The 25,930-nt window shown below is 43.0% G+C and overlaps 1 protein-coding gene across 14 annotated transcripts in view; it reads right to left on the minus strand.

The window, feature by feature from the left end:
- Window positions 1-25,930, minus strand: part of PPP2R2B (protein phosphatase 2 regulatory subunit Bbeta) — a 450,154-nt gene that overhangs the window by 72,370 nt on the left and 351,854 nt on the right. For all 14 annotated transcript variants that reach the window (XM_029942204.1, XM_029942209.1, XM_029942206.1 and 11 more), the window contains one exon: window positions 20,759-20,871. In XM_029942204.1, the coding sequence (XP_029798064.1) occupies window positions 20,759-20,871 (113 nt within the window). The remainder of the gene's footprint in view (window positions 1-20,758; window positions 20,872-25,930) is intronic.

Raw genomic sequence — 25,930 nt, forward strand, 5'->3', positions numbered from 1 at the left:
GACTTAAACTCAGCTACTATGGAGTAAGGCTTAAATATCTTGATTTTGAAAAAGCTTTCCCTTGTATTTTCTTTTTCTCCTTTTTTTTTTTTTTTTTTTTAAATCTTATCTGCTTTACCCAAACTCTTAGTTAACACTTTCTTTAATGGGTCCACTCTTTAGTTAACTATATTAATTTTACTAGGGAACTTTGCATCACACCAATGCATGAAAAAAATATTTGGCAAATTGCCAAAAGAACCCCAAAAGAATGTTATAAAGATAAACATGATAAAAACAACAACAACAACCTGTTCTTAACCTACCATAACTAAAGCAGGAAGAAATAGACAATCTGAACAGACCAATTACCCCAGTGAAATGAAGTCAGTAATCAAACAACTTCCGCAAAATAAACGTCTAGGACCAGAAGCCTTCACAGACAATTCTACATTTAAAGATGAGTTAATACCTGTTCTCTTCAAACTATTCCAAAAATATAGAAGAGGAAGGAAAACTTCCAAGTTCATTCTAAGAGGCCAGCATTACCCTGATACCAAAACCAGATAAAGACACCACAAAAAAAGAGAACTACAGGCCACTATCTCTGATGAATAGAGATACAAAAATTCTCAACAAAATATTAGCAAACCAAATCCAACAATACATTAAAAAAAATCATACATCATGATCAAGTGAGATTTATTCCAGGTAAGCAATGGTGGTTCAATATTTTTTGCAAAATGTCACATCACAAAGAGAAAGGCTAAAAATCATATGACCATTTCAATAGATGCAGAAAAAGCATCTGACAAGGCATAACACCCATTTCATGATAAAAGCCCTCTACAAGGTAGGTCGAAAGGGAACATACCTCAAGATAATAAAGGCTTTTTAAGAAAAACCCACACCCCTCATATCATGGTGAAAAACTGAGCACCTTATCCCTAAGATCAGGAATAAGACAAGGATGTCCACTCTCATTGCTTTTATTTAGCATAGTAATGGAAGTCCCAGCCACAGCAGTCAGGTAACAAAAAGAAATAAAAGGCATCCAAATTGGTTAAGGAAGAAGCCAAACTCTTGCTATTTGCAGATGACATGATATTATATATAGACAACTCTAAAGAGTCCACCAAAAAACTATTAGAATTGATATATACATACAGTAAAGTTGCATGATACAAAAATTGATGTATAGGAATGTATTGCATTCCTATACACTAATAATGAAGCATCAGAAAGTGAAATTAAGAAAACAATCCTACTTACCAAGGCATCTAAAACAATAAAATATCTAGGGATAAACTTAGCCAAAGAGGTGAAAGGTCTGTACTCTTAAGACTTTAAAACACTGATGAAAGAAATTAAAGACAATACAAAGAAATGGAAAGGCATTCCACGATTATGGGTTGGAAGAACAAATGTTGTTAAAACGTCTATATTTCCAAAGCAATCTATACATTTAATGCAATCCTTATCAAAATAACAACAGCATTATTCACAGAGCTAGAACAAACAATCCTAAAATTAGACCTCAAATAGCCAAAGCAATCTCAAAAAAGAAAAACAAAACTGGAGGTATCGTAATTCCAGACTTTGAGTTATATTAAAAAGTGGTAGTAATTAAAGCAGTATGGTACTGGCATTAAAACAGACATACTCATCAATGGACTAAAACAGAAAACCCAGAAACAAAAACCACAATTATATGGTTAATTAATTTTTGACAAAGGAGGGATGCAATGGGAAAAAGACAGCCTCTTCAACACATGGTGTTGGGAAAACTGGACAGCAACATGAAACTGGACCACTTTCTTTTATCATAATGAATGAAAATTTAAAAAGTTCTTACATTCTAGCCAGATAGGGTCACCTGGAAAAACTTAGCTAGCTCTCAATCTTAAAATAATCAAGATTTAGAGGGGTTGAAGAAACAAGACTTTGGGCTTGATGTAGTCAGGATGATTTTAAAAAGAAATGAGGGGTACCTTGGTGGCTCAGTCACTTGAGGGTCTCACTCTTGATTTCAGCTCAGTTCATGATTCCAGGGTTGTGGAATCAGGCTCTGCATTGAGCTTCCTGCTGAGCATGAACCTGCTTAAGATTGTCTCTCTCTCTCTCTCTCTCTGTCTCCTACCCCCACCCCTCGCTGCCCCCTCACTCATGCTCTCTCTCTACAAAAAAGAGAGAGAAAGAAATGAGAAAGAAAAAACTTCTGCTTTGTGATTCAATATTACTTAACGCTATGTCCTATAGCAACAGAAAAACATAGCCTAGACTTTGGGGAACACAGTGATATTTGACAGCAACCAGCACGGTACTGGGGACATGTTAGATGACTAATATATACTGATGTCAAACATTTACAGGCAATGTACTTCATGTCAGGTACAATACTGGGTCTTTGGAACAGGAAAACAAATAAGACAGTCTCTGTCTTTAGGCTGCTCAATGCTCTTTTATGTCTCTTCACAGTTGGGAAGTACTAAATGCTTCCTTTGAGAACCTCTTTGTATAAACAAAGAAAGAGCTGAACCCCCTGGCCGGCCATTATTGTATCCTTCCTTCACCCATCTGTAGCTGCAGATTCTAAACCCAGGAAGGTGTGAGATATGGTCTCTTAGGCTTGCTTTCTATAAGCATGACAGCACCTAATGCTTCTGGAGGGCTGACTACATGCCACTCCATCAGGCACATGACATGATTTATCTCATTTAATCTGCGCAACCGCCAAACGCAACAAGGACGATATGTGAGGGGTAACCTCACTTCGCCGATGAGGAAATACAGGCCCAGGTCTGACGCCAGGCCCTATCCATCCCAGCGAGCACAGAACTGCCCACCTGACTATGACCCTACTCTGGCTTTACTGCTGTCGTGTCACCTGCCACTGCCATTTAAATCCTGCTTCCTCATGGTGGAGTGATCAGAAAAGGGGCGTGTGACTCCAATGGTTGTCTCATTAACTTCTGACTATTAAAGGGGAAAATGCAGAGAATCAAGGCAGGTACAGATGAGGACAGTTGGACTGAATTAAGTTAAAGGACAAGCAAAACAAAGGTAGAGAATAAAGAGAAGATTTCACTGGAGGTTAAGAGAAAAAAATAAGCCCTTTTTTAAACAGAAAAAGAGAATGGAAGAGGTGAAGAAGGGAGCCAAGCTGCTGGTGCTTGGCGGGGAGTAATTTATTGATCGACAAGTAAGAATGTGCCAAAAAAAAAAAACCACCCCACATAGAGGAGGAAAATGATTTGCTGCAGTTTTCACAATGGGAGATGTCGAAGAAGGCAAAAAATGTAAATTTCACAGGGGAAGCAGATTACAAAGTAAGATTCTTCAAGTCTTCCAAAAGAAAGCCCAGGATTTTTTTTTTTTTTAATTAAGCATCAGTTTTGTTGAGAAACAAGCATTAAACCATCAAACCACATGGTTGGCCTTGATCCTGACAGATACCTGAAGCCATCTGGAGTATAGGAGACTGGGACCACGCCTCATGATGACAGGGTCAAAGGAGATCTATTTGTTCAGGGAGTAGACTTTCTGTGGACTCCCCTGGAGAAAGGAGGGGAATCTAAAACTGGAGGCAAAGAAACAGCTTCTCAACAAAGTGAGTGCTGGAGTGGGGCATGCCTCAAAAGACACAGAAGGGCAGGGTGCCTGGGTGTCGCCTCAAAAGACACAGAAGGGCAGGGTGCCTGGGTGTCGCCTCAAAAGACACAGAAGGGCAGGGTGCCTGGGTGGCTCGGTTGGTTAAGCTTTCTGAATTCAAGCTCCAGCATTGGGCTCTCTGCTGTCAGTAAGGAGCCTGCTTCAGATCCTACATGCCCCCCTTTCTCTGCCCTTACCCCATTTGTGCTCTCTCTTGCAAAGAAAAAAAACCACAGAAAACAGCTTACAAAAACAAAAAAAGACATAAGAAGACTAAGAAGACTAAGTAGAATTTGTCCAAATGTTACAGATGAAAGTCACGTGATTGATCTTGCCGGGGGAAACTACTTGCAGAAATGGAGATGCACTAGGGAAAGTGGACCCGCAGTGAGGTTCAGCGTGTAAACGGATAAAGCGGGGCAGACAGACCTCTCTCTCTTTACAAGGAGAACCTGAAGCTGTCTGTTCAGGTTGGAGTGTTCACTTAAGGCTCTCTTCTTAATTTCCAAGTCTTTGAAGGAGTCTGACTCAAGACTCTCCCCAGCTATTTATTTTTCTTTCATGAGAACTGTCTGGTTTAAACTGACATTCTCTTCTAGATATATTTATAGGTATATAATTTTTTTTGTCTTTAATTATAGAAAAGGAGATAAACTCAGCTCTTGAGTTATGATACCAAATATAGGGAAGCATTTTCATTTTTTAAGGTTACAGATTTAGGCAAGCTAAGTTTACAGACTGTTTGGAATTTCAATCTCTCAACATGTAAGGCACTTGCAAATGCTTCTGCTCATGTATATTTTTTTCTCTTCCCTAGAAGGGACCAATGCCAATAAAGCTCGTCTCTGCCTGCCTGAGTTATAGCTTTTCCCCTTCTGATAATCAGTAAGAATTATGCAAAGGCATAGTGTTGTTAGCAAACAGAAAGAGCGAGCAATCTAATTCCGCCTGACCATTTGGCCTGGCACATTGTTTTTTCCAGAACATATCTTACCATAGATGCTGGCAGTGTGGGTTTCTATAGAAAAGCAGCCCAATTAAGGGGAAAATTTCTGCTAGGTCCATTTTAATGTCTAATGCTGAATTTGAATTTGTGAATGTGAAATAGATTAATAATGAGCATATACTGGAAGAAAAAAAACAGAATTCTTTTCTCAGTAGTGAAGACAAAGGAGAAAATAGCAAGAGAACTTTTTTGGGGCTTTTTTTTTTTTTTAAGAAAAAGTGACACGCCCCAAGATTTTCCTTCAGTACTAAGAGCAAATAGAGAAGGTCTAGCATCTGAGGGTTGATCCTTTGACCTAGGTAGACAGTTCTGCACTTTTGATGACTGATGGTTAGAGGGGAAGGCAGAGAATCTAAAAGAAGATTGCCACCAGAGTCCTGAGTCAGCGTTTGGCAATCTTGCAGGGAACTATTAGTGCTATTTTTCCAGAGGCCACTCACATCAGTTGTCTACAGCTTCTTCTCTAGAGAGAAGTGCTTACTACTAAGCACATCACTTTTCTCAGCTCTGTGACAACTTAAAAGTTCAGTGGTCTTTCAAATAAGGGAACCCACCTGGACTGATCCACAGAGACTCAAATTAATGCTTAGCTTCCGTTATCTCCTTATCTTCACTTACAGGGTTTTAATTTTTTTCCTTCTCACTGGGAGTCTGTCTGCCATGTACGTATGAATTCATGTATTCATGAATCTTTAATGGGCATTTTGTTTAGGCCAGTGATACGAACATTCACTGAAGAGCCTTAAGGACTGAGGTTGATGTGGCTTAGGCAAATGAACTCTGGTCATCTGATCAAGTTAGAAGTTCCTCCCTTCCTCCCTGTCCTCAAAACTGTATGTGTCCATCCCAAAGCAACAACAGGGTCTACCAGTTATCTCTCTGTTGGGAGGCCTCCTAATTTTCAAACTGGAGCTAGCTACCGATTATCAAATGGTTAATACTAAAAGCCAGATCTTGTGCTAGTATTTTTTTTTTTCTGATAAGAGGTACTATGATGTAGGTATGTTATTGATGATAAAATCAATACTTTCAGAGCTTAAATAAAAGGCCCAAAGCTGGATTTGAATCCAGAACTATGACTCTAAAGACTTTGAACCACTATACTAGACTCTCTCCCAGAACAGTGCCAACTGTGGGCTTCCCTTCCTTACCAGAGGGTAAGTGTAAGTTAAGCCGGCCTCGCATTTTTTCTGGCAATAAGAACATTTTGCTCACACATTCTGAACAAACAAGCAATTATTGTTTTATTTTAAAGTATCCATGTGACTTGTTCCTTCAGCTCTCACATCCCTCTGTGTACTGTCTTGACTCATATTTTGGGTTTGCGCACAGAAAATAAACCGCATTTCGAAGTCCTAGGGAGTTTATACTGGCAGCCAACACATTTTGGGCTGTGTTGTGATTCTGAAGATCTGCTTCTCTTTAAAATACATGAAAATGGAAACGAAGCAAAGCTCCACTGGCAGGAGGAGCATGTGAGCTGGACACACACATGGCTCCCTTGTGATGCAGGTGCCATGGACCGAAGTCCCTTTCAAAAGCCCCGGGGACTGGGTCTATCCTGACAATGCACAAGTTCCCCCCAGTTTTGTACACTCAGCCTAGGGTAGCCCGGAAGAAGCTCAAGGTCGCATTTCTCGAGGTGTGCTGCACAACTTAGTAGTTTTGGTTTACTCAGTGCATGGGTTACTCACGGCTTCTCCAGCTGGAGTGTTCCAGGCCCTCACCTTTTGCTACTTCCTTGGTATTTCAGAGAACATAAAAGGCAATGAATATTTGGGTACTTTCCAATTGAGTTATGCTTTTACATTTTTACTTACCATCTTCAGACTTGCTGTCCTTCATTCAATCATTTTATTTATTTATTTATTTTGGTTTTATGTTGTTTTCTGCCCCTAAATATACCTTGATATCCTTCCTGGACTGTGGGGCAGCTGGTTAGCCCCAATTGGTTTCTATCTTGGAGATTTTTGGCCAGTGAATGAGAGAAGGAAAATGATGACAATAGCCATAATTACTATGGTGATTGGACAACAGGGAAATCGAGGCCCACATAAAGAACAAGCACAGTATCAAATGTGCTCCCCTTTGGAGTCTGGGAAAGCTGTGGTGGCTGATCTTGTTAGAGGAGTGATAAGAGCCCTTAGTAAATGCCAGAGAAGCAAATCACCCCTTCTTGGAGCCGGGGGGGGCATTTGTCTCTGTCATTCCTCTGGGCATGGGGCTCCATTCTCTCTGCGTGGACAGCAGAGCAAATCGTGCTTTGGAGGCAGGCAAGAGCTCTTTAAAATGGTTCTGCACTGCTAACCAACCTCAGTCACTTTTTTCTTTCTGGCCCAATTCTTGCATGGAAAATTGAGGTAATGATTTATATGTCCTAAGCAGTTCTGACAGGTGCACTCTGTCTTGGCTTCCTCCAGCCCCGGGACTAATCGGAAGCTTATCTTTTCCTTTGTGTAATAGGGAGCTGTCACATTCTATGACCCGCCAAACAATTCAATCACTCACGGGAGGATTCACCTTGGAGGGAGGACGCCTTCACACTGGAGAAGGTCCGTGGAGGCCATGCCCTGACATGTATCAAAACAGTGGCAGTCACGGGGCTGGAGGGCAACATGGCCACACTGACAAGATGCCATTTGCTTCTTTAATTTAAACAATTCCTATATTCGAGGAACTTCCTGGTTTGTGCTGACAGCTTTTCTACCATGATGTATGTCCTGTCTTGGGTGCAGAACCTTTAGGTATGTGAGCAAAGAAGGGCTGTTTCCAAAAATGACCACTGCGGTGGAGAAAGGGCTTGCACTGCCCTTGAGAGGAAAGAGCAAATTCCTTAGCGAGATCTTATGAGGTCCAACAATGGTCTGGCCGTGATCTGCCTGCTTGTCACCTGCACCTTGGTGCTGCCACATACCGCCCTGTGCTCAGACTTCCAGGCACTCTGTCCTTCGTTCTAGCTCCTGCTCGCCTGTGCAACTTCCCACATGGCCTTATTCCCTGCTCTTTCCAAATGGATCAAATTCTCTGGTCTATTCTCCTGTGCACCATCCACCTCCCTTGCAGCTCCCGCCGGGTGTCAGTTTCACACTAGGGGGCATTTGATTCATGCCCTTTCCAACCAAAAGAGGCAGTAAGATCCTTGAGGGCAGGAACCAGGCATTCACATTCACTGCTGCAAGTCCAGGGGCCATCGCAGTACTTGAAGGACTCAAGAAGTACTTGAAGAATTATGGAGAATATGAGTAAGAGACCTGGGTGGTGCATCTGTTGATAGATGATTTGACCATCACATAGAGCAAAGCACATTTAATCAGGACCGATGTGACAGTCAACTCTAAGTTCATGTGCAGAGATGTCTTTACTGTGGGAAAGAACAATGGTGACCAAATATGGCTTTGTCACTTCTGTCTCAATATCTAACCTACTCGTCCTAAACTTGGTGAAAATCTTGTGTCCCTCTGCTGCTCCCCCCTCCCTGCCCACCTCACCCCAGAATACTTTTCTCAGATGCTCTTTGAATTTGGAGAGCAAATGATTTTTTTTAAAAAAGTGAAGCTTTGAGATGTTTCTAAACAGCTGCTTGTTTGGTACCAAAATGGGATAATTGGATCAAGTTTGCTCCCCTTCTATCTAGATGTTTTGACATTCAACAGACAATGCCCTTATTTAATTCAAAGTTGCAGAACTGTAAACCCCTGAAATGATGAGAGGAAGTGGAATCACAGAGCAGAGAAAAAATGCTGAGAAGGAGCTGAGGCAGAGCTGAAATATACAACAGGACTGACTACAATGCCAGACGCAGACACAGGAAGGGGACGCCATTCTACTCTCACATAAAAGTGCATAACCAGCTAGTTCCTCACTGACCGTCAGCCCCACGAGGACACAGGTCTATCTATGATTACAGATGTGGAATTTTCTTTTCATAAGGGCAGATCTGACAGATGTTGAACTACACAGAAGGAAATGCATGAACAGATTGGCTAACGTAGTGTTCTGTTTCAAGAGGTCTCTCTGACGATGGGATAAAACCTCCATTGTCAGACGGCTGGAAACCATTACTTTTGGGAAGCCAGATCATATGGTGGTCAAGAGTAGGGGAGTCTAGTGTCAGAGGGCCAGGGTGGACTCTGGTTCTGCTGCTCGCTAGCGAGCAAATGTGCACAAATTGCTTTCTCCACATGGTGCAGTTTCCTCATCTGAAATGGCAACAAGAGTATTAAGCTCATGGGGCTAAGGTAAAAATTAAATAGGGAAGCATGCCAGGTGCCTGGTGCTGTGTCAGGCATTAGTAAGTGCTCGGTGAATGTTAATGAACATTTTGTGGAGAATGTCATAAAGAAAGGGATCCCATGAACTGAACAAAGGGCTTTTCATGGTCAACTAAGTTGGGGAGAAAATATCTCATGTTGTATATCTTTCTTGGAGTCTGACAGCATGTTTCTATATATTAAAGGTCCAGAGAAATCTTGAAATATGTTTACATGTGTTTATGTGAGAGTTTCCCCATATACTCTTGAGCCTCTCGAGCAAGAAACATTGTTAGGAATAAATGCGTGTAGGTCTTTATCACTGCCTTTAACATTTTTCTGGTAAAGAACATGAGCCCAACTGATCATCTGATCATAACAAAGTGATTAAGGAAATACAAATCAATACTTTTCAGGTAGAAAATTTTTTTCCTTGTGGCTCAATCACTCTATGGAAACCAAAGAATTAAATATTTTTTTTTTTGTTAACAATCTCCTTTAACATGCAAGTACCCTCAGATCTTCCTCCAACCAGTTTCCTATGTACCCCTCCTCCCCGCCCCCCACTGCCCACCACCAACGTATCTTCCTGTACATTAACCTCTAGGGAAAGATTTAAAATCTTTTTTCTCAGGTAAGGACAAGAATTTAAAATGCTTATATTTAAGCACCAGGTAAAGCCTGCCTTGCAACATACTAGGATCAAAGGGACTGTATCTTCTACTGAACTTGATTCCAAACCCATCTGTGTTCATTATTTCCTACAAAAATCTTATGTATCATGAGCAGAAGCCCCAGAATTTCTTCTGTGACTTAAAATTCGTTCTTTGCGGAAGCTGGTAGCAAAAGGGATCTAGGCATCTATTTCTGATCTCTGGCTAAGTAAGTCTAACTGAAAAGCAAATACAAATCAGTTCTCAGCTTTGTTGACATTCTAAGGTTTCTTGAGCAATGCTCTGTTTGGCGTTGTGTCATATGCACTGCACACCCCCACACACACCTGCACACACATATGTGGCTTTAGGGATTGGGACTCCCACCACTCCCTCTAGCAACAGTGAGCTCACATTTCAGAGCCAGGACCTGATCCAGGACAATGTCTTTCCCATCATACTTGGAATTCAGATAACTCCACCGGAATAATTCAGAAAATGGAGGTACTTTTCTCTTGGAATCATCCAGTTGTGCCGGGAGTTTCTACTACTATAAAACCATACAGAGAGCCCTTGAAAGGAAAAGACCAGGAAAATCATACTGATAACTTCTCTTTTGAGAAAGCCCCGCCAGGGTCAGTGTGAATTTGGTTTGACACAGTGATGAGATCCTTGCTTGCAGCGCTTACAAAAGGCCAGCAGCCCTCCTCGCCTGGCCAGGCTTACCACATCTCTGAAATCCAGAAGAGTTAATGACCAGAGCTTGGAAGAGAATGGCTGACAATCTAGAATACTGCCCTGCCTCATGACCAGGCAATCTAAAGATAAACTGTATCCGAGGCCATGGAAACGCTTTGATTTTCTTCACTAAGGTGATTCTTTTCTTTTTCTCATGTTAGTGGACTTCTCAGCTTCCTACTACCATTAAGTATCCATATGGGGAGTAGCATTTACAAGTTCTGATCACATTCCAGTAGCCATGGTAGCCTTCGAAAGGGGGTGGGAGCAAGAGACAAAGAGAACTTGATCTTAAACCAGGTACAGGAGTCTGCTTATATTTACATTTATGTTGGATCTGATTACGACACTGTAAATGCAGCAGAACAAAGGTAGCTTTCAGGTGAAAGAAAATATTTATTGTCAGAGAATGCACTCTGACTCTGAGGCAGCTTTGGAGCCAGTACAAACACACGTTCAGAATAAAGCACAACGGAATGCTGGTCCCCAGACGTAACATTGCTTTGAACATTTACAATTATATTCATGAGACGTCCCTGAAACTCTTGGTGTCCAGGTGACAGAAGAGAAAGGAGGCGAGAGGAGAAAGGTAATAATGCTGACCATGTGCTGTTCATAAGGCATCAAGCTACATGCTGTTGGCATGTTACTCTATTTTATTAGCATGACCTTTGTGGGAAGAATGTATAGTGACTTCCATTTTACAGATGATGGCTGACATGTGGTCAGAGCCCTAGCCCGTTCCTGGCGACTCTGCTGTATGGTGTTAAGGTCACAGACTGTGGAGTCAGTGTGATTCTGGTTAAAAATGTGACTCTGCCCCTTAACAGCTATAGCCTGTGGGCCAGTCACTTCAGCTCTCAGACTTAAATTTCTTCATCTGTAAAATGGGAATAACAGCACTGCCCACCCCACAGGGCTGCTGTCAGGCTGCAAAGAGATGGCGTTTCTAATGTGCCCAGTGGAAAGGCTGGCACACGGTATGTGTTTAATTAATGTCTGCAATAGTGTTAAGTTTTAGAGTACCCTGGCCATCAGGTAGGCTGCCCCTTGATTCTACAAGGAGTAGGATGGGAAAAGAACTTGAGTTTTATAAATTTTTAAAAATTTATTTTGAGAGAGAGAAAGAGAGTGAGCACAGGAGGGGCAGAAAGAGAGGGAGAGAGAGAATCCCAAGCTGGCTCTGTATTGTCAATGTGGCACCTGTAAGGGCGCTTGAATTCACGAATAACAAGATCATGACCTGAGCTGAAACCAAGCATTGGATGCTTAACTGACTGAGCCACCCAGGTACCCCAGGAACTTGGGTTTTAAAGGGCAGAACCACTCACACACAACCTCACTGTCTTGCAGAAGCTTACTCCAAATCAAATCACTCACTCAGTGTAGAGCCAACCCTGTTTTGATAATAAGATTGTCCTCAGATTATTCTATATAGAACCTTCAGGTGAGGATGAGGGAAGCAGACAAAGAAGGCAAAGAAAATGAAACCAGAGAACCTTGACCTGGGAGCGGACCTTTAAGGTCCTCATGCCAATGGCCTTCAAACCCAGGTAATCTTTGGGACCGTCTGGGACAGTGCTGAGGGGAGAAGATTCCCTGACTCTGTTCCTGCTCATTCGGAGGTGGTGAGCTGCGAAGGCTGAAGACGTTCCCAGAGTCTTGACGATTATGCAGGTTTGGCAAACCGTGACCTAGTGCCATGCATGCTCTGCGCCACCTTCTCCCAAAACAAGACGGAAAATCCCCTGTGCCCATGACCCAGTAGCTTCTACAGGTTGTCCTCTACAGTTTCTGCTTGCTTTACACTGAATAGCCAGATGAGTACACCAGACAGTCTATTCTAATGCAAGTGGAAGGATAGTACAAAGATGAATTCAAGTCCAAACACTACCACTTACTAGCTGTGTTAACTAGGGCATGCTGCTTAACCTCTCTGACTTCAGGTTCCACATCTTTAAGATGAGGTGGGTTACAGTACCTACCTTATAGGTATAGGTAGAGATTAAGTCAGCCAATATAGGCAAAGTGTCCCTGGTGCATAGCTAATGCTCAGTAAAGGTTTCCTGCCCTTATTATCATTCCAACGGAATTGGTTCCTTTGCCTAACACTGCCTCACCAAACGTGAACCAAAGAACAGGACAGGGACATCCACACCCTCACCCCAAAGAGGCCAAACGTGTCAAAACACAGAGGCCTGCCGGGAGGGTAGTGCCGGAGGTTCCTGCGGAGTGCTTTCTGATCCCATAACAGAAACCCCATGACACAGACAGATACAATCAGATAATGATGGCAATCAATAATGATAACAGAAATTATTATTTATTTTCATAAACACAGACTATGTGCGTCCCGCTGAGTTACACACATCACATGCCAGCATTCGCTTTCAGGGCAGTCAATCAATGGGAGATCTCAATATCCACCCGTGGAGGCGGGGGGGAGGGATGGAGCGAAGGCTGAGAAATGACCCCCACCAGAGTGACACATTCACACAGTTAATCTAATCCAGGGGGCATCCGGGTGCCATTGCGGGGCCCGTGAATATGGAACAGGCTTGATTGATTTTCACTGCAGTAGCTAAACACTTCATTGTTATTTGCAACAAATATAAGGAAAGGGAAGATGAAACTGTAAAAGGATTGGATATTAAGTCCCCAGCACAGCAATAAATCACAAAATGAAGTCTAGAAAAAAATTAAAAATGGGTAGGGGAAGGCTGTATCTATGTCCTAAGAGGCCTTGGGTATCAAAGCATAAAACCAAAATTAAAACCTGGGAAGTGATGGCCGATCCTGACCCCTCCAGGAATTTGCCCTAAAGGTGGTCTGGGCTTACCTGCCCCGCCTGGAGTGAGCGTCACCTCACGGGCACCACAGAAGCAGCCAGAAAGCATGGGGTTGTGTCTGCACAAAGCACAAAGTGTCTGCTTCTCAGAGCCTCAGTTTCCCCCTTTTACAGTGGGGATAATTACATCTATAACACGAGAAAGAGGGACCTCTCTATTCATGTCTGGCTTGCCATCCAGGATGCTGGGAGCATCACACAAGACCCCCAGCATGAAAGAACATCTATCCTTCAAGAGGCACCTTGGAAACTCCATCCTAATCCCGCACCTCTTCGCCTCTGTTCTTTCTCCAACATGGCAACTGTCTGTGCTTTTCTCACATTTATCCTACCCAGTGTCTTTCAAAGATGGCCCAGGGACCGCATGTATCAGAATCACCTGGGCGGTTTCCAGGACGGGTCTTGTCAAAGATGTCAGTTGGTACCATTCAGACTTCCTAAACCAGAATCCCTAGCGATAAAGCCAAGGACTGTCTCTGCAGAGCATGCCAGGCGCCCCTGAGGCACTCTGCGGTTTAGAGCCACTGCTTCAATCAGTTTCATGTTGCAACCACTTGCATCTGGTCCCCTCCTTCCTCTTGAGGGAAGGGAGTGCGTTTCACTCATCTTTGTGAGATTTACTTGGCAGTACGTACTTAGCATGGTGCTTGACACACAGTGGGCACTCAGTAAGCAGGATACAAATACATTAAAAATTCTACACATCAGCTGTTATCAGCCTTATTGTTGTTGGGATCATGGGCCACATAATAAGTAGTCTTGCGTAATGGTGATGTAATTGTGACTTCTGGAATCAGATAGACCTTCACTCTATTCTTGGCTTTGTCACTTATTATCTATGGGGCCTTAAGCCAGTACTTACCTCCCTGAGCCTTTGTTTACACATCTGTAAAGTGGGCATGATGCCTAAGTCACAGGATTATGATGAGGAAAGAACTGTAAAACATACATTACACAGCTCAGCCCGGAGCCTGTCACTACAAAAGGCTGAATGAACACAGTGGGCATCAGTACACTTAAACCACTGGTCTTTTTAATCACTTCTTTAGAAAAAAGATCAGGTAGTGAAACTAGTTGTTGTACAGAAAGGATCATTTTGGGAAAACAGTTCGTCTGTGTAGTCAGCCTTGCTGACTCCGTGACCTTCAGAATTCAGAGCCGGCAAACGCTCCTGCTGACTGGCCATGGACTTAGACTGTGGCTGGTGAGATACACAAATAGCCACAGATGAGATCTGCAAACATCAGGATCATTCTGTGTGGAAAAAACATTAGTCCAGAAAGTCAAAGGTGTGTGTAGTGAGGCTGAGAGGAAGACCGAAGCAGTCACCAGCAGAAGGCACGTATATAAAACAGGATGTCATTGAATCTTGCTGTGTTTAATCTTTCTAAAAATCAGGGCATCCATTGTGTGCCCACCCAGTGGCAGAAAAGCCTTCGCGACCCTCACCCTTGCTCATTCCTCGCCACCAAAGTCAGGCTCATACATGAAGAAAGCTTTGCCCAACTATTCTGAGAAACAAAAACAATGCCCTACGATCATGAATTGACATTTTCTTAGGAGGCAGAGGCTACAAGGAATCATAATGAAAACCTGGAGTCAGATAGACTAGGTTTGAATCCCAGTTCTGGCATTTTCTAGCCACGAGATCTTGAGAGAAATCATTGTCTACACAAAAGACTCTGTTTCCACTTCTGTGTAGTGCATTCGATTAACCAATACATGGCCAACTGTGGGCCATGCACTCTCCCAGGTGTGGGAGCTATGGGAGAAAACACAGCAGGGTTCTTTTTCCTTGGAGCCTGCATTCAAGCGGAGGTGGAGGGGCAGCAGAAAATGGACAAACGGTATCTCAGGGAAGGACAGAAGCTAACAGAAAAGGGGTAAGCTAAGGCTGCCAAGAGTGGACGGGAAGATGAGAGTGTGCAATTTTCCCTATGGTATTCTAGGGGAGCTTCTCTGAGAGAGGAAGCTTCTGGATGGTCTGGAGAGAATAAGAGAATGTCCCTGGCAGAATTACTGTTAGAACTACATGGTATATGGATGTGAAACCCAGCCCCTGGCATATAGTAAGCATGTACTAAACATGGCTAGTATTATTATTAATAATATTAGCTGTAAGGAATATTTAGATAAAATCCATTAAAAAACTGGAATTCATTACCTCCCCTTTATTTTGGGGGGAGTTTAGGGCAAGTCACAGCTTGGGAGATCACACCTTCTGAAATCTATATTTATAACTAGTTAAAAAGCCAATTCCACTCTGGCCTAGGTTTCCAGGGCACTGGCAGCCAACCATAATGAGGTGAATAATCCCTGCAGGCTCATCCTGCAGGGAAGAATATGCTAAGTGTGATTTCTCACCACTCAGCTCCCATCCAGGCTGATGAAGGTACTTGAACTCTGAGTTTTGGTTGCCTGGAAAGGGCTCTGAGGGCTTCTTGACTCTGGGCATTGGGAGGCTGGGAAAGAAGGGCAGGAAGAGTATTGCTAAGTGCGACTACAGAGGACCTCAAGGTCCCTGTTACTGCACGCTGAGGTCAGGGATCTGGACACTCACTGTGTATGAATGCGTGAAAGAAAGGGGAGCGGGTGGAAAGGGAGAGGGAGACGGACAGACACTGTCCTGGAATAATAATGATACTAATTATTAAAAAACTTTTCTAGGGGGTGCCTGGGTGGCTCAGTCGGTTGAGCGCGACTTCAGTGGAGGTCATGATCTCACGTTCGTGACTTTGAGCCCCATGTCTGGCTCTGTGCTGACAGCTCAGAGCCTGGAGCTTGCTTCCGATTCTGTGTCTCCGTCTCTCTCTGCCCCTCCCCATTCATGCTCTGTCTCTGTCTCAAAAATATACAAAACATTTAAAAAAAATACATAAAATTTTTCTAATTCTCAAATGTATGTGTCCAAGTGTAAGACTTTTAGTCTTCGTCATGGAAGAACCAGCTGGCAGACAGTGGGCAAGTCGCTTCTCTCTCTGAGCCTGCACCAGGTCCAAGAACAAAGTAAGTTAAGATTTGATTCATAGCCCTGTGTAATCTTGGGCATACTACTTAATCTCTCTGAGCTTCATGTGTACAATGAGTGTTTTATTTATTTATTTATTTACTTACTTACATGTTTGTTTATTTTTGAGAGACAGAGAGAGACAGAGTGTGAGCAGGGGAGGAGCAGAGAGAGAGAGGGAGATACAGAATCTGAAGCAGGCTCCAGGCTCTGAGCTGTCAGCACAGAGCCCAGCGTGGGGCTTGCACTCACAAACCACGAAATCCCGACCTGAGCTGAGGTCAGCTGCTTAACTGACTGAGCCACCCAGGTGCCCCTACAATGAGTACTTAACAGAAAACTATATGTCATGTGGTAGCTAATGCAGATATAGTGTTCAGCAGGATGCATGAGATATAATAAATGCTCAATAAATACTAGATTCCAGCATTTTCACTGGCCAAATACTTGTCCTGCCTTTCTCACTGGCTATTCTGAAGATGAATAAAGGGATTAGGTAAGAAAATACTTTGTGATATAAATGGAGTTTTATAGCTATAAGGTGTTCTTATTAAATTATCATTATGATTATTGCTTTCAGTGTTATGACACTGAGCAGGAGATAATAGTTTTCATAGAAGTGCTTCTCATAGTCTCTCTGGGTAATGAGTGATTGGATTAAAAAAGCTATGTTCCATGAAAAAAGGGGAAAAAAATAGCCACATTCTTGCTTTGAAAAGCTAAACCTCCTAGCACTGAAACAGATCAGGTTCATTACTCAGTGAGGATTAATTAGCTGTCGGGTATTATTAAACGTTCTCACTCTCAAGTTCCACATAGAACTGGAAACTATGAAAGTGAGCAAGAGGTAATCATTAGACAGGGAAGGGAGGAAAAGCTACAAATGCTGGCAATGCAAATTTCGAGAGAGGAGCATGTTAGTAAATTACAGGCTGATTAATATCATGTCAGCTCATTCTCTGTTTGGAGTCATTGTTCTGAATCCGTGGTCCTCAGGGTTGCTTGGATTTTTTTTTTTTTTTTTTTTTACTTCCACTACTGAGATCAAAAAGGAAAGAAGGCTGGCCTTTTCAGTGTTTTCATTCAAGAATGCTGCAGGGTGGATGATTACACTGAAACACAGGATGTTTGAAAGCCTAGAATAGTAGATGGGGTGACATTGAATATGGGTAATTACAATATTATAGCAAATGTGTCTCTCAGGTTGGCAAATGTACCAACCATTGAAATGATTGAAAACTAGCAGAGGCTCATAGAAAATGAAAGCTTAGGGGAACCATAGAGATGATAGAATCCAGTGACCACAGACCTATTGTCTCAACCGCCAGGGGCTTGTGTTAAAGATGTCTATTCCTCTAGATCACGCAATTTGCTCAAGGGAATCACTGGGGCTGGGGTCCGGAATCTGCATTTGGAACTAGCACTGGGGGTGCGGAAGCACAGACTACCCAGTCCTTTGTGTGGCAGCTTAAAAACTAAGCTTGCAGAGAAGAAATGTGATTCACTGGCCCAGGGTCACACAGCTGGTTAAGAAGCAAGCAAGAATCAGACAGAACTGGGGTTTCCAAACTTCCAGCCACACCTCGAGGCCTCCTTCCACGAGTGGTGTGCACAAAGTCCACTTCATAACATCACTGTCTCACCTTGGGGAGAATCTCTGCTCCAAAGGAAACATGCACATAGGCCTTCTCTTCATCATGGGGACACCTCTGAGTGGCTAACTGCTGACGGATGAAATCCCACAGGACGCCAGGACCAACAGGAATTCATCGTGGGAACTACAGATGGTATTTGAGAAAATCCATTCTCAGAGCAAACAAGGACAAGGTGACATCTGGGCAGAAGTTCATGCCGTGAACCCCCCAGTGGCACCTAAGCCATCTGTTTTCCCTCCAGGGCTGCAAAGTTCCAAGGGGCTAAAGACTGTCTTATTCTCTTTGGATAGCCAGCAGACTGCCTACCTCTCACTAGAGGTAGGGAAGAGTTTGTGGAATGAATGCAATAGTATAAAATGTGAACAAAAAGGACAAGAATATAAGCTTTTTCCTATCAGGAGGGAGCAATGACAGCCATGGTAATGATCATGATGAAGATAATATGAAACCGCCAGCAGGGAACTGACATCATGGAGTGTTATCTGTGAGTGAGACATGACATGGCTTAACACTTCATCACACACAATAGAGCACGGAATCCTTGCAAAAATCCTGGGATGCAGTGAATCCTTGTAAGGCAAGTAGGACTTTGGAGGCACAAGGAGTTGAGTTAGTATGTCTGAGGTCTCCAGCTGGAAAGCAAGTGAGCCATAATTTGACTCGACATCCGTACTCCTCACTACTCTACCCTCAGGTCTGCAAAACCTCTGAGCATGGAGGGCAGCAGCCCACTCTGGTACGGACGACTTGCAAGGCCATCAGGCAGAGGCAACAGGCTGATGAGAGGGAGCTGAGAGGCCAATGCTTGTTTGCTCCAAAGAAGCTCAAAGAAAAAACTAATTGCCCACCCACTGGGTCAACACATGACAGCCTAGCACTGTGGCCAGCACTGAGCCCATGCTCAAAAAGTACCTTCTGAATAAAGAGAGGAACAAACGAACGAATGAATTAATGAACAAATGAACAAGCCAGTTAACCAGGCACGCGCGATCGTTCGGTTCCCATATCTGCTTCCAAGCCCACGGTGACGACCTCCGTTCCCCACATGTACTGCACCGTCTCTCTGACCTCAGGTTTTGGTCTTGAGTAGTGCAGCCGGTATCTGAAAACACATACATAATGGTTTTGAAAGTCCCTGGGGGCGAGGGCTGGTCTCAACATGTGGATCTGGGAATGTCGTATAGTTCATAGTAAGCAAATCTAATACCAAATTTACCACTGAGTCCTGAACCACTTTACCCTGTACCTAGAGAGCCTGTCCTTACAAGTTTGCTCTGAGAAATCCATTTCTTAACATTTTTTTATTTAAAAAATTTTTTTTGTTTTTTATTTATTTTTGAGAGATAGAGAGAGAGAGTGCGAGCAGGGGTGGGTCAGAGAGAGAGGGAGACACAGAATCTGAAGCAGGCTCCAGGCTCTGAGCTAGCCATCAGCACAGAGCCCGACGCGGGGCTCGAACCCATGAACTGTGAGATCACGACCTGAGCTGAAGCCGGACGCTCAACCAACTGAGCCACCCAGGCATCCCAACATTTTATTTTTGAAAGGAGAGAGAGAGCAAGCGAGAGAGTGAGCGTGCAAAGGGGCAGAGAGAGAGGGAGAGAGAGAATCCACAGGGCTTGATCCCACAAACCAAAAAATCATCACCTAAGCCAAAATCAAGAGTAGGATGCTTAACTGACTAAGCCATCTAGGTGCCCCAAGAAATCCAATTTTTAAAAAAATTTTAAGTTTATTTATTTATTATGAAAGAGAGAGAAAGAGCAAGTGTGAGCAGGGGAGGGGAGAGTGAGGAGAGAGAGAATCCCAAGCAGGCTCAGTGCTGTCAGCACAGAGCCCGACATGTGACTCAATCCCATGAACTATGATATTATGACCTGAGCCGAGATCAAGAGTCAGACACTTAACTGCCTGGGCCACACAGATGCCTCTAGACATCCATTAAAAATTTTTTTTTAAACATTTATTCATTTTTGAGAGACAGAACATGAGTGGGTGAGGGAGACACAGACTCGAAGCAGGCTTCAGACTCTGAGCTGTCAGCACAGAGCCCGATGCGGGGCTTGAACTCACAGACTGCGAGATCATGACCTGAGCTGAAGTTGGACACTTAACCAACTGAGCCACCCAGGTGCCCCTAGAAATCCATTTTTAATACCACTTTCCTATGAGACCTCTCCTGGTCTCTAGAACCAAATATAATTTCTTTGCCCTTTGATCAAACTGTAATTCTGAGACACTGCATTTACCTTCCTCTATTTACTGTCATAAGCATTTTTATAGGAGACCTCCAAATCCTTTCCTTACTGGACTGTGCATTTCTGGAGCACAGAAAGGGAGCTACTCAGAATGATAGCAGAGATGCATACTGGCTGCCAGTCATGGAAGGAGGGCTTTCCCTCCTCAGCACACTGTGAGTGAAGCATGAGGTTCACCGTTTTGGATTTAGTAAGTATAGGTTCACTGTTTCACAGACAGAGAAACTAAAAACAACGTGCATGACTCAGGTTCAAAAAAGTTAGATGACTACGTGAGATTCTACTGGGTGGCAGAATTCAAACTCAGGCCTATGAGATTCACAAGTTCCTGTTCTGAACCACGAAATGCCAACTCGTCATGTGGGTAGTCCCATCCCCTGTCCCCTAAGTACAGAAGGTGCTCAAAACATGTTAGATAATGTGAGCACACAGAGTCCAAGCATACAGGAGCACATGGCCACGTGGGCGCATCCGAGGGGGATAAAGGAAATGTACGCATCCATAGTCATCAGAGCCTGGCCCCTGTCCTGCTCTCTGATCTGCCACCGGACACTCAGACAGGTCGAGTCTCCGCTTCACTTCCTTTACTCACACATTACAGCTGCAACCAATCTCTAGCAGCACCCCGCACGCGGCCAAACCTGGGAGCCCTTTATTGAGCCTGGTGGCCGAGAGAAGTGAAAGGTGGTGGCGAAAGCCGCCGCTGGGCTCACCCGCAAGGTTGTGATGGTAGCAGGATCCCGGAGCCGGCCCTCCTCATCTTTCAGGTTGTAGCCTTCTGGCCTCTTATCACGCTCGCTGACTTTCCACAGCTTCACAGTTTTATCTGTGGAGGGCAACCAGAGCAAACCAAATTACAGTGAAAATGAGCTTGTAAAGGAGTCTTGTAGCAGACGGCAGGGGTGGGGGGATGGGGTTGGGGAGCAGGGAGAGGGGGAGGTAAGAACGGAAGGAGCTGATTCAGAAGCTGGTTCAGGTCAAGGGTTCCAGGCATAAATCTCACGCCATCTGAAGGCAGAGCTCATGTTTCAAAACAAAAGTATATATTGTGCCGAGACCAGTGGTTTTCCTAACGAGGGCCTCTGAAATTTAGAGCTTAGATATTATTTCAGTTCATCCAATAAAAATATTTACTGAACGCTGAATCAGAGCAGCTACTTACACAGAATTAGCTATGCAACTATGTTATCGGCATTTGCCATGGAAGATGTATTTAATATTCACAATAGCCCAAGAGGGAGACATTCACATTTCAGTCTACCCCACCCAGTACTTCCTTACCAAGACCCCAAAGGCGCTCCATGAGCCACACCCAGACTTCCTCATCCTTTCTGGTCTTACCCTGTGAGCCCCAGTCGCCCCGTGCTCCAGCCATATGGCTTCTTTCTAGAAGGCCCGTGCACATTATCCTCACGCCCACCTTACGCTTTGCACTAGCTGTGCCTGTCGCCGGGAAGCCCTCTACCCGCCTCTTCACAGGATGTGTTCCTTCACCTTGCTCTGTTTGTATCCCACACTCAGAGTGGCCTTTCCTAGGCAACCTGCATCAAAATACCCCCACCATTCTCTCCCCTGTTCCCCCTGCTTGATGTTTCCTCTTAGCACTTCTCACTATCTGACAACGCATTTGTTATGTCTCCCTCACGAGAACGTAAAGTCCCCAGACACAGATTCTATCTTGTTCATCACTACACATCCAGCACCCACAACAGTGCCTGGGACACAGCAGATGTTCAACAAATATGAGTTGGGTGAAAGAATGAACCCTGTATCTACAGACTGCATCTCGCTTAGCAATCCTCAGAGATGAAAAATGGTAGGATCGTTCATCAAGTGCTCCTCTCCCCTTGCAGTCTCCAAGCTTGGAGTGCTCAGCTGGACACGACCTTTCTCACCTGGGTACCATTTCAGCTCTTTACACTATGTGCTGACACTTGTCATTCTCCACAGCCATAAAGCAGGGCAAGATCTCCAAAGTCTACAGGGGTGAGGCAAGCCAGGGGAGCAAGTGAGAGGGGCTGAGGGCTTGGGAGGAAGGAGGTGGTGAGCCCTATCTGCAGCCTTTTCTGTTTCTAAGAAAACATGTTTGGGCCAAACAGAGCGTGCGTGGGGGTCACATGCCTTTTGTAGGCTGTCCTCAACAGGTCCCGCACTCATGATGTGTGCGTGCTACCTACTTGTTCAGGGCAGGGACTCCAGCGCCTTCTCTGTACCCTCCTCTATGCCTGCACAGGGTTGGCGTGGAACCAGACAAGTTTGGGCCTGACCCCAACTCTGACCAGCCTCAAGGCCAGGCACCAGGATTCCCACAGAGGAGGCGCCCAGTATTTCTTCAGTGACAAACAAATGGGTGCAACGGATTTATCAGGGAAAAGAGTACAGGATGCCTCATTAAATCGGAACCTCAGACGAAGAGCAAATGACTTTTTAGTATAAGTATGTCCCAAATCTTTCAACCTTACAAATAAAGACACTTAATTTCTCTCTGCCTCAGTCTCTTTATTTGTGAATTGGGGAAACCAGTGTCCTTCCCATGGGGCTTTTAGAAGGGCTGAGTGAAATCTGGTGTTTAATGCAGGATTGGGGCTTCTAATAACGGTTGACAAATGGCAGCTGTTATTTGAATTAGCGAAGTGGGCAACTGTTCTCTGATGAAAACCTGTTGCTCAGACAGCATTAGCTTCATCCCGTGATGATGGCAGTACAGCCTGTCAGGAGAAGAGCCACACCTCACCTCACTTTCTCCTTCGCCCCCTCATCTCACCTTCCGGCGTCTCCCCACCAAATGCCTTGTCCTCAGGTTTGACGTGCATCACATCCTGAGGCAGGCTGTCAGCAACAATTTGGCTACTTTAACAGGTAAGTGCCCCCGTCTCCTGTTCTGTGGGGAGGACTCGGGCTGGTCATGTCTGGCAGGCACGGCATGGCTGCCCAAGTGTAAGATACGTGCGCTCTGACTGTGCGCTCCCTCTGGCTGGTACTGGGACAGAAGGCGAGGAAGCCTTTCCCAGACACAGAGTTGGACTCAGATCTTCCTATCTGGATGCCAACACCCCTCTGCGCCTCCCTCCTCGGGATACCCTGCCGCGTAGTACACTGCATGTTAGAGTTAGAAACTGAGTCAGAGAACGTATTGATACAGTCACTTGATTAGATTGATTAGCAGTCACTCGTTAGCTGTGACTCAGAACAACACAGACCAGTGACTTTTAACGCCAATTACTTTCTGTTGCTTGGCTTTGGGAGACCTCCCGTCCCGTCCCGGTTGCCAGGCAATTCTTCTCTTATATTTTTCTTATTATGACTGACACATTGCTACACAGAGAAATCACAGGTAAAACATAAAGAGGAAGAATCAACCATAATTCCTCCAGTCAGGGACAATCGTTGTTAACATTTTGCATAGATGCGTGCAATATTTTTTCTATGAATATTTTGGGGATGGGTACAAACCTATCATAATACTGTACATATTGTTTTTGTATTCTGTCATTTTATCCTTAAATATAATTGCAAAAGATGAAAATGAGCTGGAAAGTAAAAAAAATAAAATCTCCCTCAATTCCACAAGACAAACATAACTATTAGGGAAATTTTGTGCACACCCTTTTATTATATTTGTATGTGTAATTCGATAACTTTTTCACTTATGTAACATGCTATGCATAGTTATAATATGCCTTTTTCCTAACCTAGTAGCTACCCATTCTAACATCTATTCCTATAAATATATAATTTATAATAATAAGAATTTGTAAACAATTAAAGGTCTAATACTGGGAGATTTATCAGAAAATTATACAAAAATCATGCAAGAAAATGCGAGGCAGTCATGGAAAATGTAATGGCATTTTCGGAAAACATTTAACAACCAGAAAGATATTCCTGTTGTTAAGTGTCATTAAGTAAAAAAATCTTGTGGCAGAACAGCTTCCAGAATAATCACATTTTCATTAAGAAGAAAAAAGATTTATCCGTTTATCCATGTCTCTGCTTTTTGTCTTTATAAGACATTAATAGCGGTTCTCTCTTCTCTGTATTTTCTAAAAAAACATTTTTTTTTTTTACAATGAGCATACAGCATGCAAAACAAATCAACTATACCTTTCCTTCTCATCACAAATAACAAAACGTAAGTAGAAAGTGAGGAAACGCAATATGTTTTCATCTGGCAAATAATTTCAAAGTCTAGATTCACAACTGAATGTTGGTTTTGCTTTTCATTAAAAATGGTAAAGTTGACAAAATATGCTTGTAGGATGTAAAACTGCACCCAACTATAATGAGATAAGTACGTTTTTTCAAAAAAGATAATTGATGGTGAATTCAATCCAATTCCCTGTGGCTGGGTAGCCTGGAGTCATTCTCGACTTTATTATCACACAATTTTTCTTGACTCAGTATCTCGGAGCTTTGTGGGAAAAAAAAAAAGGCAAAAGAACATGTGGCTGTTACTATGAGTAATGACTTTTCTTTTTTCTGGCTGGCTCTCTGAGTAGTTTATCATTACTTGTGGCTGCTTTTAAACACAATCTTATCATCTATCTTCATTTTCTCTTTCGTACAGTAATTCCAATTGTCTTTCATTAATTTTTGCATGTTAACCTATTTGGCTTGAGGGGAATTCTCAACCTCAATATTAGTGTAAAAAAGAAAATCGTATAAGAACATGGGAATTTTTCTTCTAAGAATCATTTTGAGATGCTGTTGGCATATGAAATAGCATCCCAAATGGGAAGATAATATCCTTGTTAATCAAAAAACTATTTAAAAACTCAATTAACAGAACATTATGCTATATAATTAATCTTCATTGCATATCAACGATTTCCTTCCCATCCCCACCCCACAAAGCAGTTAATAAGTCTTTGAATTTTATAGTAATAATCAATAGGGTACATTTTGTAATATCAAGTAAGCTAGCCATAGAAGATAATCAGACACTTTTCTTCTGCCTGAAATAAGTCAAAATAATCAGAAGTCTCTTTTACTCTAAAGTGTTAGATATGCAGAGCCTTTGAGTCAAATTTCAACAGCAAAACAAAATGAGGAGGAGAAGGAGAAGTGGAAGAGGGCGAGGAAGGAGAGGAAGAAGTATCCACGTGGTCTGACTTTCAAGAAATCAGCGATGAAAAAAATAAACCAAACAATACATACAGTTCTGAGAAAAAATTAAATGACTAAGAATCTGAGATAACCCTTGAATAACCCTACACTGGCTGTTTCAGAATTGCCATTTTTTTAGATTTCTACACTGGCTTTATAGCCAAAGGATTTTTGGTTCATATGTGTTAAAAGGATACAAGGAACAAATTTACAAGTCACTAAAAATGAACAATCCAAAACTAATCATGATAAAACTTTTGGTGTTTCCTTTCAGTCTTTAAAAACATTAGTATATTTGAGCATTTTATATACATATAAGCATTACTGTATAAGTGTTGGGGGTAGGCAAAAAGCAAACCCTTTGCTTCTTGATTTATATTTAAATGTATATTCCTCATAGACACATTCACACATGGGATGATATGAATCACTTCCCAGCTTATTTTCTTGATAGAGGGTTTTCAATTTTTATATACTAATCCTCTTAATTTTTATCCAATTAGTACCCTTTATTATATGATTTTATTCTGAATTGTTCTGAGCATGGATGACTCCTTTCAGAAGGGTATTATGAACCTTTAAGGGTAGGTACTTTCACTGTATAAGGTTTACCAAATTCATGTGGAATTTGTCTCTCTGTTCAACCCCCAAGTCTTCTCTCTCTGACCTACTGATATCAACCCCCCCAAACACAATCCATGGAATAAGAAGAGAATGGAGGGAGAAAGAGAAATAAACCACTTCTTGTTCTATGCTTTGGAAGGGTCCCCACTCTCTTC

Source organism: Suricata suricatta, chromosome 6 (genome assembly GCF_006229205.1).
Source record: "Suricata suricatta isolate VVHF042 chromosome 6, meerkat_22Aug2017_6uvM2_HiC, whole genome shotgun sequence".
Taxonomy (NCBI): Eukaryota; Metazoa; Chordata; class Mammalia; order Carnivora; family Herpestidae; genus Suricata; species Suricata suricatta.